Source organism: Salmo salar, chromosome 14 (assembly GCF_965601325.2).
Source record: "Salmo salar chromosome 14, fSalSal1, whole genome shotgun sequence".
Classification (NCBI taxonomy): domain Eukaryota; kingdom Metazoa; phylum Chordata; class Actinopteri; order Salmoniformes; family Salmonidae; genus Salmo; species Salmo salar.
In genome coordinates, this window is record NC_138304.1 from 36,715,678 (window position 1) to 36,728,455 (window position 12,778).

The 12,778-nt window shown below is 41.8% G+C and overlaps 1 protein-coding gene across 2 annotated transcripts; it reads right to left on the reverse strand.

The window, feature by feature from the left end:
* Positions 1–3,661: 3,661 nt before the first annotated feature.
* Positions 3,662–11,176, reverse strand: LOC106569378 (nicastrin). Of its 2 annotated transcripts, XM_014140692.3 has the most exons (17): positions 10,882–11,176; positions 9,528–9,629; positions 9,280–9,403; positions 9,002–9,117; positions 8,754–8,899; positions 8,438–8,582; positions 8,220–8,332; positions 7,814–7,966; positions 7,570–7,674; positions 7,373–7,450; positions 7,072–7,241; positions 6,402–6,504; positions 6,180–6,278; positions 5,428–5,515; positions 5,092–5,258; positions 4,763–4,975; positions 3,662–4,531 (listed from the first exon to the last, which is right to left on the reverse strand). In XM_014140692.3, exons 1-17 carry the CDS (start codon positions 10,934–10,936, stop codon positions 4,409–4,411), a joined length of 2,100 nt encoding a protein of 699 aa, XP_013996167.1. In that variant the 5' UTR covers positions 10,937–11,176; the 3' UTR covers positions 3,662–4,408. The 2 variants fall into 2 exon arrangements, with proteins under 2 accessions (XP_013996167.1, XP_013996168.1); XM_014140693.3 differs by lacking the exon at positions 5,092–5,258.
* Between the last annotated feature and the right edge of the window lie 1,602 nt (positions 11,177–12,778).

Here is a 12,778-nt window from a genome sequence, read left to right on the forward strand (position 1 = left end):
GGCAGTCTCTATGGGGGTGGCACAGGGTTCAATTCTCGGGCCGACTCTTTTCTCTGTATATATCAATGATGTTGCTCTTGCTTCTGGTGATTCTCTGATCCACCTCTACGCAGACGACACCATTCTGTATACTTCTGGCCCTTCTTTGGACACTGTGTTAACTAACCTCCAGACGAGCTTCAATGCCATACAACTCTCCTTCCGTGACCTCCAACTGCTCTTAAACTCAAGTAAAACTAAATGCAATGTATTCAATCGATCACTGCCCTGACCTGCTCGCCCGTCCAGCATCACTACTCTGGACGGCTCTGACTTAGAATACGTGGACAACTACAAATACCTGGGTGTCTGGTTAGACTGTAAACTCTCCTTCCAGACTCACATTAAGCATCTCCAATCCAAAATTAAATCTAGAATCGGCTTCCTATATTGCAACAAAGCATCCTTCACTCATGCTGCCAAACATACCCTCGTAAAACTGACCATCCTACCGATCCTCAACTTCGGCGATGTCATCTATAAAATAGCCTCCAACAGTCTACTCAACAAATTGGATGCAGTCTATCACAGTGCCATCCGTTTTGTCACCAAAGCCCCATACACTACCCACCACTGCGACCTGTACGCTCTCGTTGGTTGGCCCTCGCTTCATACTCGTCGCCAAACCCACTGGCTACAGGTTATCTACAAGTCTCTGCTAGGTAAAGCCCCGCCTTATCTCAGCTCACTGGTCACCAAAGCAGCACCCACTCGTAGCACGCGCTCCATCAGGTATATCTTACTGGTCACCCCCAAAGCCAATTCCTCCTTTGGTCGCCTTTCCTTCCAGTTCTCTGCTGTCAATGACTGGAACAAACTGCAAAAATCACTGAAGCTGGAGACTCATATCTCCCTCACTAGCCTTAAGCACCAGCTGTCAGAGCAGCTCACAGATCACTGCACCTGTACATAGCCCACCTGTAAACAGCCCATCTATCTACCTCATCCGCATACTGTATTTATTTATTTATCTTGCTCTTTTGCACCCCAGTATCTCTACTTGCCCATTCATCTTCTGCACATCTACCATTCCAGTGTTTAATTGCTATATTGTAATTACTTCACCACCATGGCCTATTTATTGCCTTAACTCCCTTATCTTACCTCATTTGCACTCACTGTATATAGACTTTTTGTTTTCTTTTGTTCTACTGTATTATTGACTGTATGTTTGGTTTATTCCATGTGTAACTCTGTGTTGTTGTATGTGTCGAATTGCTATGCTTTATCTTGGCCAGGTCGCAGTTGCAAATTAGAACTTGTTCTCAACTGGCCTACCTGGTTAAATAAAGGTTAAATAAAAAAAAAAAAAAAAAAAACACACTCAGTCACAACACACGTGCCTGGCTGCAAAAGTGCATTGTGAGTGACGTCAGCAGCAGGCCAGCAGCAATTTCAGCAAATTGCAAATCATTGTTGGCTGACTGCAGCAGCAGTGGTACGGGTTCGACGAGACAAACCCAATGAATATAGTTGGTCACGAATGTTTGATCTTGAACAGAACTTACAACATCAATCAACATGTCTCAATCAAAATTGTACAGCCAGAAGTACAGAAAAGAGTGGGAGTCTGTACCTGAAGAAATGTCAAACCATATTTTTCGCTGAGATGGCCAGTCAATTTGAGTAACGTTATTGTGTATTCTACGTAATGACGCAGTTTTATGTTATCACACAATGACATCACAATGTCATTTAGCAACTTTTAGCAACAAATCAACCTGCCTCTAGCAACTTACCCTGAAAATTAGTTGGCAATACTGACTAAAACTCCAATATCAAAGATACAGAGCCTTCAGATATTCACACCCTTTGACTTTTTCCACATTTTGCTGTATTACAAAATGAGATTAAATGGATGTAATTGTCATTTTTTTTGTCAACGATCAACACCGAATACTCTGTAATGTCAATGTGGAGGAAAAATTGGAACATTTGTAAAAAAACGAATATACCTTGATTAGATGAGTATTCAACCCGCTGGGTCAATACATATTAGAATTACCTTTGGAAGCGATTACAGCTGTGAGGCTTTCTAGGTAACTCTCTAAGAGCTTTCCACACCTGGATTGTGCAACATTTGCCCATTATTCTTCAAGCTCTGTCAAATTGGTTGTTGATCATTGCTAGACAAATATTTTCAGGTATTGCCATAGAATTTCAAGTAGATTTAAGTCAAAACTGTAACTCGGCCACTCAGGAACATTCAATGTCTTGGTAAGCAGCACCAAGTGTAGATCTGGCCTTGTGTTTAGGTTATTGTCCTGCTGGAAGGTGAATTAATCTCCCAGTGTCTGGTGGAAAGCAAACTGAACCAGGTTTTCCTCTAGGATTTTGTCTGTGCTTAGTTCCATTCTGTTTCTTTTTTATCCTAAAAAACTCCCCAGTCCTTAATGATTACAAGCATACGCATAACATGATGCAGCCACCACTATGCTGAAAATATGAAGAGTGGTACTCTGTGTTGTATTGGATTTGCCCCAAACACTTTGCTTTCAGGAGAAAAAGTGAATTGCTTTGCCACATTTTTTGCAGTATTACTTTAATGCCTTATTGCAAACTGGATGCATGTTTTGGAATATTTTTATTCTGTACAGGCTTCCTTCTTTTCATTCCCAATTAGGTTAGTATTGTCAAGTAACTACAATGTTGTTGATCCATCCTCAGTTTTCTCCTATCACAGCCATTAAACTCTTAACTGTTTTAAAGTCCCCGTTGGCCTCATCAAGGACCCCACACACCCTTACCTCACCATGCTCAGAGGGATATTCAATGCCTGTTTGTTTTTTTACACATTTACCAATAGGTGCCCTTTGCGAGGCATTGGAAAACCTCCCTGGTCTTTGCGGTTGAATCTGTATTTGAAATTCACTGCTCAACTGAGTGACCATACAGATAATTGTGAGTGGGGTACAGAGATTAGGTAGTCCATGCAATTTATTTGACTTGTTAAGCACATTTCCTGAACTTATTTAGGTTTGCCTTAACAAATGGGTTGAATACTTACTAACGCAAGACATTTCAGATTTTCATTTTTAATTAGTACAAATTTCATAAAACAATTCCACTTTGACATTATGGGGTATTTATTTAAAAATGTACCTTTATTTAACTAGGCAAGTCAGTTAAGAACAAATTCTTATTTACAATGACAGCCTACCAGAAGGCATCCTGCGGGGACGAGGGCTGGGATTAAGAATAAAATAAAAATACAGGACAAAACACACAGAGACACCACAACACTACATAAAGAAAGACCCAAGACAACAACATAGCATGGTAGCAACACAAAACATGTTACAAACATTATTGGGCACAGACAATAGCACAAAGGGCAAGAAGGTAGAGACAACAATACATCACACATAGCAGCCACAACTGTCAGTAAGAGTGTCCATGATTAGGTCTTTGAATGAAGAGTATTGTGTGTAGGCTAGTGACAAAAAAAAATACATCTCTATTTAATCCATTTTAAATTCAGGCTGTAACAAAATGTGGAAAAAGGGGTGTGAATAGTTTCTGAAGGCACTGTATGTAATTGCCTACTGCAGTACCTTCTCCTGTCCTAGACCATGTCCTGTACCAAAACCATGCTGGGAAATAGTAGAGAAGCAACACTAGATAGGAAAAAAGGCCATGTTTATTTAGTTAAAGGCAATAATCACATTTATTCCCCAGTTGGTCAAAATCAGAGGTCACCTTCACATACAAAAAACCTCCAGGTCAATTAACAATTCCATCAATACATGATTAAAAACATGTGGGCATGATGTTATTAAATCCTGCAATTTGTCTAGATTTAAAATAAAATCGATTTTTAAAGACTGCAACCCAAATAAAAAAAATACTATTTCGATATCCGAATGTTTAAGGATAGTAGTGGTCATTCAGCTGTACCCACATCCAAAGTCCATTTGCCCGACATAAGGTTCATTCTCCTGAGAAAAGACAGGAAAGCTATTGTACATACTACAACCGCATACTCAACAAACACACTTGCACACGCTCGCAAACACTCACCTCCCATTTGGACACACACTCACACGTCAAGGTCAAACAAAGTTTAGTGCCTAATCCCATGATACAGTAAACAAAACATTATTTGACAAAACAAAATATGATTTTTTTTTTACAGTGGTGGCAATCTGACCCTGGTGAGTCCACATCCATCCAGGCCAATCAAATCCGGTTATGTGTTAAAACTCATCTGTGTGAGTCCAAACAGCCCATTCACTGTGAGTTAAAACAACCAGTTCTGCCTAACCTGTCCATTTGTCTGTGTACCTATCGTGTGTAAAAAAAACAACAACAAAAAACAGTCTGTCCTGTTTGGTTGTGAGAGTAGTGGTCGCTGGTTAGTATGAGGCAATCAGTATGCGCCGTTGTTGGGTTCCCTGACGGCGCTGAAGAGGACATCTGCCTTGGTACTGACAAAGTATGTCACCAGTAGCGATGTTAACAACACGGCCACTCCCACGCCTAAGGTCAGCATCTATGAGAGAAATTAAGAGGAAAGAAAAAGGTAAATAATGTGATTCTCTTCTACCATCATCTTTATCAGACAATGGATACAGTCAAACGTGTAAAACAAATATACAATAAAAATACAATATTTTACCACTTACACAGGCTTACTAGATTCAAACAGAACTACATGAACGTATACAAAACTGTAATTAATTAAACAGATGGATCATGGTGGGAAAATTGAGTGCCGTTTTACCTCCAGGTCCCGGCTGGCTACTAGGAAAATTCGTGCTTTGATGAACGTCCACTGCGATTCTGTCCACGTGGAATATTCTTTGGAAACGTAATCCCCCAGGTCGAAGGCAGGGGACACTGCCTTGGCCAGGCGTACTGCTGTGCGTACGCAGAAAGACTCCCTCTGGGTGCTGTTGGGTAGGACCATGCCCTGAACCCAGAAATAAGAGTACATCTGAGGGAGAGAATGAGCGAATCAGAGTGCGGTGTGGTTCCAGCAATACAAAGAAACACATTTTTCATTTGTAAACATCTATCCATCAGCACAGACAGATCCAGAGGCACATTTACATATGTGCTCTCGTTTGGCAGCTCATCTGGCTTCTTGCACTGGCTCTGGGTGAGGTTGGTGGCTGTTCCCGTTAAATTGGCCAGGAGATATTGGACCAGATAGGTCAGTGCGTTAGCCTGATGGGGCAACTTGGCAACACCAACGTAGTACTGGGGTGGGTTGGGCTCTGAGAGACAGAAAACACAATGCAATGAAGACCCAAGTACCTTCTTTATAGACGTGAGTGTGTCTGTGACTAGTCCAGATCTGCATGGGTTTTACGACGTCAGTAGTAGCAGAACACCTCTATAGTGCCAAAGGGTGTCCTTGTGAAAAAGTATCAGACTAAAACTCACGGAGAACGTCCTTCAGTTCTGGGGCCATCAATGCTTGAAACCAGCTGTTGTTGGATCTAACCAGAAACCCATACAGCATCTGGGTCACCTGAGAGAGAGATGCACAGTGTTGGTCAAACAATTCTGCTCACTGTCCCAAAAAAAAAGAATTTTAAAAGATTTTAGATGTTGAGAATGACATATGTTAGCAGACATATTGACAGTGTCATGGAAAATAACAGAGTATAACAGTATGACCGATCAGTTTAAAAAACATTTTTTAGCCCTTTTTCTCCCCAATTAAATTTTGTGGTATCCAATTGGTAGTTACAGTCTTGTCTCATCGCTGCAACTCCCGTACAGATTCGGGAGAGGCGAAGGTCGAGAGCCGTGCGTCCACCGAAACACAACCCAACCAAGCCGCACTGCTTCTTGACACAATGCCCACTTAACCCATCAATGTGTTGGCCGAAACACCGTGCACCTGGTGACCGTGTCAGCGTGCCCTGCGCCCGGTCCGCCACAGGAGTCGCTAGTGCGCGACGGGACAAGGACATCCCTGCCGGCCAAACCCTCCCCTAACCCGGATGATGCTGGACCAACTGTGCGCCGCCCCATGGGTCTCCCGGTCGCGGCCGTCTGCGACAGAGCCTGGACTCTAACCCAGAATCTCTAGTGGCACAGCTAGCACTGCCTTAGACCACTGCACCACTTGGGAGGCCATGACTGATCAGTTTGACTTGTACAACACCTCATCAATCATCGAGTCTTACTGTTTTGGGGTCTGCATTGATGTTGTTGACTAGGGAGTTGTTTCCCCCAGCCTGCTTGAAGAGAGCGCGGGCAACTGCAGTAGCCACCTCGGTAAGAGACTGAAAGAGTACAGTGAGGGAGGGAAGAGAGAGAGATATTATTCTAACAGACAGTGGACAATGTAATGGAAACTGTGACTACTACAAATAAATCCATCAGTGGGTTTACTATGGTAACAATACCTTTGCAGTATCAGTCACAAACTCTAGCTGTTCCTCTGGACTCAAGTTAGATGGATAAGTCAGGTTCAGGTGGGCAGCGTTGTCATAAAAACTCTCATAGTATCTGCGCATGGGTAAACGAATTGAAAAAATTGCTGAAGTTGGAGAATTATCTCCCTCACTAACTTTAAACATCTGCTATCTGAGAAGCTAACCGATCGCTGCAGCTGTACACAGCCCATCCAATCTACCTACCTCATCCCCATATTGTTTAATTAACTTTTTTTGCACACCAGTATTTCTACTTGCACATCATCATCTGCACATCTGTCACTCCAGTGTTATTTGCTAAATTGTAATTACTTCACCAGTATGGCCTATTTATTGCCTTACCTCCTTACTCCATTTGCACACACTGTAAACTTTTTTTCTCTATTGTGTTATTGACTGTACGTTTGTTTATTCCATGTGTAACTCTGTGTTGTTTGTGTCGCACTGCTTTGCTTTATCTTAGCCAGGTCACAGTTGTAAATGACAACTTGTTCTCAACTGTCCTACCTGGTTACACAAAGGTGAAATAAAAAATAAAAAAAACAGGGTAGAACACTTCACTAATAAACTCATATCAGGCAAGATAAAGATTGCAGTAATAAAAATGACCAGCAACGACAGACCATAGTCAAACACTCACCTATTGTTGAAAGCTGTTTGATGGTCTGCAAGAAAAATTCCTGGAATTGCCCGAGCTCGGAGGAAACGCTGAAAGGAGGAGGGTGGGAGTGGCTGAGAAAAACCTGTCTCAACAAATGAGAAGTTGAGACCAGCCGTGGAGGACTGTAAGTTTTTTACAAGATTCGTAACCTGAAACAGAGGTAAGAGGTTGGGAAAAGTGGGTTGAGAGAGAGCATAATGAAGAGAATATAGAAAAAAGGGGTGGATGAGGATGGACCAGGTAAGCGCGCCACAAATAGAATCATTTCACTCCCCCTTACCTCGTCATGGACGGTGTTGTTCCTCCTGGACACAGGGTCTGAGTGAAGAAATAGGTTGGTGCCACTGCGCACTGCTACCTAACCAATTACATTAGAGATTCATTGTTATTTGTTGGTTGATTGTATATCCATGCATTTTACACATTGATGCCTGTTGTGTGCTTGAGTATTCAATGAGAACATATACATGTCTTAACCTGTCCAATCTCCAGTATTGAGTGAACATTGTCCAGGTCTATCACAAACTTGTTATTCTTCATGTCATAAACCATTCGAGAGCTGCCAATGTAGTCAAATACTTCCTGAAAGAGAGGAATAAGCTATAAACATCCTCTTACAGTACAACACTGAACAATACTGCTATATGATAAAGTGACCACATGTGACTCCATAATTGACATACCACAGAATGACTTGCTAAGGGAGACCGAAGGAACTCACCCCGTGGAAGAAGGCAAAGAGGATATTCCGTGTGGGAGGGGCTTCCTGAGTGGCTTCACGTAGTGCCTGGGCAGCAGCCAGCAGAGTAACAAACCCTGAGACACTCCCCTCCGCTCCTGTAGAATCCTGCAAGAAAAATGCCCTGCTGTCCAGCTACAAAAATGGAGAAAGAATCCAGTGTCCAGTGAATTTTCCATAAACGCCAAACAAGGAAAAACCATATAAGGATTGTATAGAAGGAAATGGTACTGAGCAAATACCAAAGCACTTTTCAGGATGTGTATAACACACACTGGAATGTGGCTCATATTGTATATACTATTTTGTAGATTCCAAAAGGCTTAGACATCTGTGAACATGTGACAAGATGAGTCAGTGGGAGGCAAGGCCTCAATGCATCACCCACCCTGGCTGCTGCTACAACAACACTCTCGTTCTCCTTGTGACCAAAGGCGGTGCTGTTATAAGGCCGGATGAAAGCACACACATTATAATCACCTAGAGGGTTACACACCATCACTGTGAGAGAGAGAGAGAGAGAGAGCGAGAGAGATGTCTGTAATATATACATGACAGTGTGTGTATTGACTACTCACGCATATACAATAATGCATCTTTGTATACCTGGGGAGGTGCTGAAGTCGATGCTTCTGCGTCTCATGCAGGTTGCAGTGTCAGTGACAGCATACATATGAGATAAGAGCTGCATGGCACACAGAGGGTACTGCAGGCCACTGCCGTTCACCACACGATTATGATCAAAGTAGCACTGCAGGTAGAGAGTGGATACATTTATCAGAATGAGGAGCACATTGTTTTAATACACATAAATACTGTAGAATAAGACATCACCTCTGTTCTTTGAATAAAGACATTTCATGGTCATTAAGTGACATGATTTTACCAGACTGGGTTGTGACTGCTTGAAGTGACTCCTCACCTGTTTGATGGCCTCTGTTTCATTGTCTTCTTTCAGGGAGAAGACAGGGAAGTCAAATTCCTCATAGGATAGACCGTTCCCCCGAGGATTCCATACAGTCGTGTTACAGTGCGCTAAATGATGATCATAGGTTTCCGTGTAAACACCTGAGGATAAAAGTAAACAAATGACGTTCAAAAAACATGCTGGTTAGCAAAGATCATTTGGTCATTTTAACAGACTATCGTCCTAATGCCTGATCCTCCTACCTGTGTTCTCATTGGGACATGTTGTATGTGGCGAGAACTCCGGTGGGCTAGTTTTTGGGACCACCACAACCCCTGCCACCCTGCTGGAGGCATTCTTAATCTTCATCATGATGGACCTGTAAAATTAGGACAATGTTTGAGTATGAGGGGGCTACTAGGATATAGATCATATCATTGTGTGGCTGTGCTGAACAATAGTCACAGTGAGAGTGTTCCAACTTTGTTCTGGAGGTCAATGGAGATGGAGTTGACTGTTTTTGGCTGTGTGTATTGCCTACTTGGTGAAGAGGGATGACTCCAACAGGACCATATAAGGAGGATTGGGTCCTTTGCTCAAAGGCCATTCCAGATCTGCCTCAGACTCCAAGACATGGATCACCCCTGTATCACCTGATATCGAGGCTGAGACACAGGATAGAAAGAAATGCTTGTCTTAGTATGCAAATATCCAGCATTACATAAATATAGCAAGGATACAGAGCACAGTATTGTACCAAGCAGAGTGTGTGTGTGTCATGTCACTCACACTGGCAGCCAATCTGATGTGTAGCATTGAGCAGTCGGACGCATGGTACAGTGTTATTCAGTTCGACATAAATCTTCTGCGCAACAGAGTTACAACTCACATCTGAAAGACAAAAGAAGAGAAACAATTGAATTGAAGTGACCAGTTTCTGTAATGATGTATTCCCAAGACACCAAACCAAATCGAATTGTATTGGTCGGTACACAGTTTAGCAGGTGGGTGCAGCAAAATGCTTATGTTCATAGTTCCTATCAAATAATGCAGTAAATGCCAATAAGCACAAAATAATATATTATTTTGTACAGTAGTAGATATATAAATAGAATGTCAACAAATTTGCTTACATCCCTGTTAATAAGCATTTCTCCTTTTCCAAGATAATCCATCCACCTGACAGGTGTGGCATATCAAAAAGCTGATTAAACATCATTATCATTACACAGGTGCACCTTGTGCTGGGGACAATAAAATGCCACCCTAAAATGTGCAGTTTTGTCACACAACGCCACAGAAGTCTTGAGGGAGCATGCAATTGGAATGCTGACTGCAGGAATGTCCCCCAGAGCTGTTGCCAGATAATTGAATGTTCGTTTCTCGACCATATGCGGCTTCCAACGTCATTTTAGAGAATTTGGCAGCATGTCCAACTGGCCTCACAATCGCAGACCACGTGTAACCACGCCAGCCCAGGATTTCCACATACCAGCTTCTTCACCTGCGGGGGATCCTCTGAGACCAGTCACCCGGACAGCTGATGAAACTGACGGGGTATTTCTGTCTGTAATAAAACCCTTTTGTGGGGAAAACCTATGCTTGTCCTAGGCCCACCCATGGCTGCGCCCTTGCCCAGTCATGTGAAATTCATAGATTAGTGCCAAATTCTTTTATTTCAATTGACTGATTTCCATATATGAACTGTAACTCCGTACAATCGTTGAAATGACTGCATGTTGCATTTATTTTTGTTTTGTATATAATGCCTGTATAGCCGCCCACCCACTGCTTGCCTTGAGCTCTGAGTGGTCACGCTGTGGCTGACTCAAGTTGTGGTGCCTAGCAGCAACAGTATCAGTTTCACAAGTTTGCTAGTTAGCCAGCTGGTTAACATGGCTACCTATCTAGCTAAGTGCATCGCATACGGGATTTCAAAAAACTTGATACATAATTCGGGTTGTCTAGTGTACAATTATAAAGCATTATAATCCATAGGACCTCACTGTCAGCAACGTCGTTGACTAAATAATTGGGCTATTAGTTAGCTGTAGCTTACTGAGCCAAACTAAAACGGTAATAAGATATAGGTAAGTGAACGCATGTAGCTAGTATTAACGTTACAAACGAAAGGAATTCTTACTTTTGAAAAGCCAACAAACTATGAACATAACCCATTTCGATGATTCCAACGCCATCTTCCTGGTTTCATAAAGAACAGTTAAAAACACAGGAAGCGTTGCAGTAAAACTTGTTAGGGGTTCCGATATTGCAAAACCTCATCAAAATGGCAGTGAAAACAGAACATAGAGCTAGATAGAGGACTCATCTTTATAGCCATAATAGCGTCTTTGACAGCATGGGCAGCGCGATTGAGTCTTCAAACCTATAGAAGTCCCACCCAGTCAAAGTATGTGGCGGAGTTCTGAACCGCTAATGGAGCAGACCACATCAGGTTCTATCCAACCACTCCAGCTAAAAACCTCTCTGCCTCACAGGGATACAAACTGCCAATCCAAATAAGCTCCATTTATTAAAATCACAATTTAACCAACACCCATCTATTTTTGTGATTACCTGGACCTGCCATTTGGTTTTGAAGTATTGAAACAAAACCATATAAAAAATGTGTTGCCTTTTATTTAACTTTATGATTTGAATGAAAATTATTTTAATAAATATGAAAAGGTGAATGTAAGAAGAGCTCATAATTTCAAATAGGCTACATGTCATATTTAACAGCATATAAACACTCTAAACAGGCCGGGAGCCAGACAGGCATAGCTGGGGAAGTAGAGATTTTACCCATGCTTCATTAAGGCGATATTGCTCCACTAATACAGGACTATTAAAGGCTCAGTGCACTAATTTGTGGGAAAAAAATATTGTTTTAAAAATATATATATATATATATACACACACACACACACTACTGGTCAAAAGTTTTAGAACACCTACTCATTCAAGGGGTTTTCTTTATTTTTACTATTTTCTACATTGTAGAATAATAGTGAAGACATCAAAATTATGAAATAACACGTGGAATCATGTAGTAACCAAAAAAGTGTTAAACACATCAAAATATATTTTATATTTGACATTCTTCAAAGTAGCCACCCTTTGCCTTGATGACAAGCATTTGAAGTAAACATTTCACTGTAAGGTCTACACCTGTTGTATTTGGTGCACGTGACAAATAAACTTTGATTTGATTTGCTGGTTAAGTGTGCCTTGAATTCTAAATAAATCACAGACAGTGTCACCAGCAAAGCACCATCACACCTCCTCCTCCATGCTTCACGGTGGGAAGCATCTCACAAAGACAAGGCGGTTAGAACCTAAAATCTCAAATTTGGACTCATCAGACCAAGGAACAGATTTCCACCGGTCTAATGTCCATTGCTCGTGTTTCTTGGACCAAGCAAGTCTCTGCTTCTTGTTGGTGTACTTTAGTAGTGGTTTCTTTGCAGCAATTGAACCATGAAGGCCGGATTCATGCAGTCTCCTCTGAACAGTTGATGTTGAGATCTGTCTGTTACTTGAACTCTGTAAAGCATTTATTTTGGCTGCAATTTCTGAGGCTGCTAACTCTAACTTTTTCTCTGCAGCAGAGGTAACTCTTGGTCTTCCTTACCTGTGGTGGTCCTTATGAGAGCCAGTTTCATCAAAGCGCTTGATGGTTTTTGCGACTGCACTTGAAGTAACTTTCAAAGTTCTTGACATTTTCCAGATTTTTTTATTTTGTTTTTCTAGGCAAGTCAGTTAAGAACAAATTCTTATTTACAATGATAACCCACTGTTCCTAGGCTAACCGCCTCGTTCAGGGGCAGAATGACAGATTTTTACCTTGTCAACTCGGGGATTTGATCTAGCAACTTTTCGGTTATTGGCCCAACGCTCTAACCAGGCTACTGTACCTGCCGCCCTGACTGACCGACATTCATGCCTTAAAGTAATGATGGACTGTCGTTTCTCTTTGCTTATTTGCGCTGTTCTAGCCATAATATGGACTTGGTCTTTTACCAAATAAGGCTATCTTC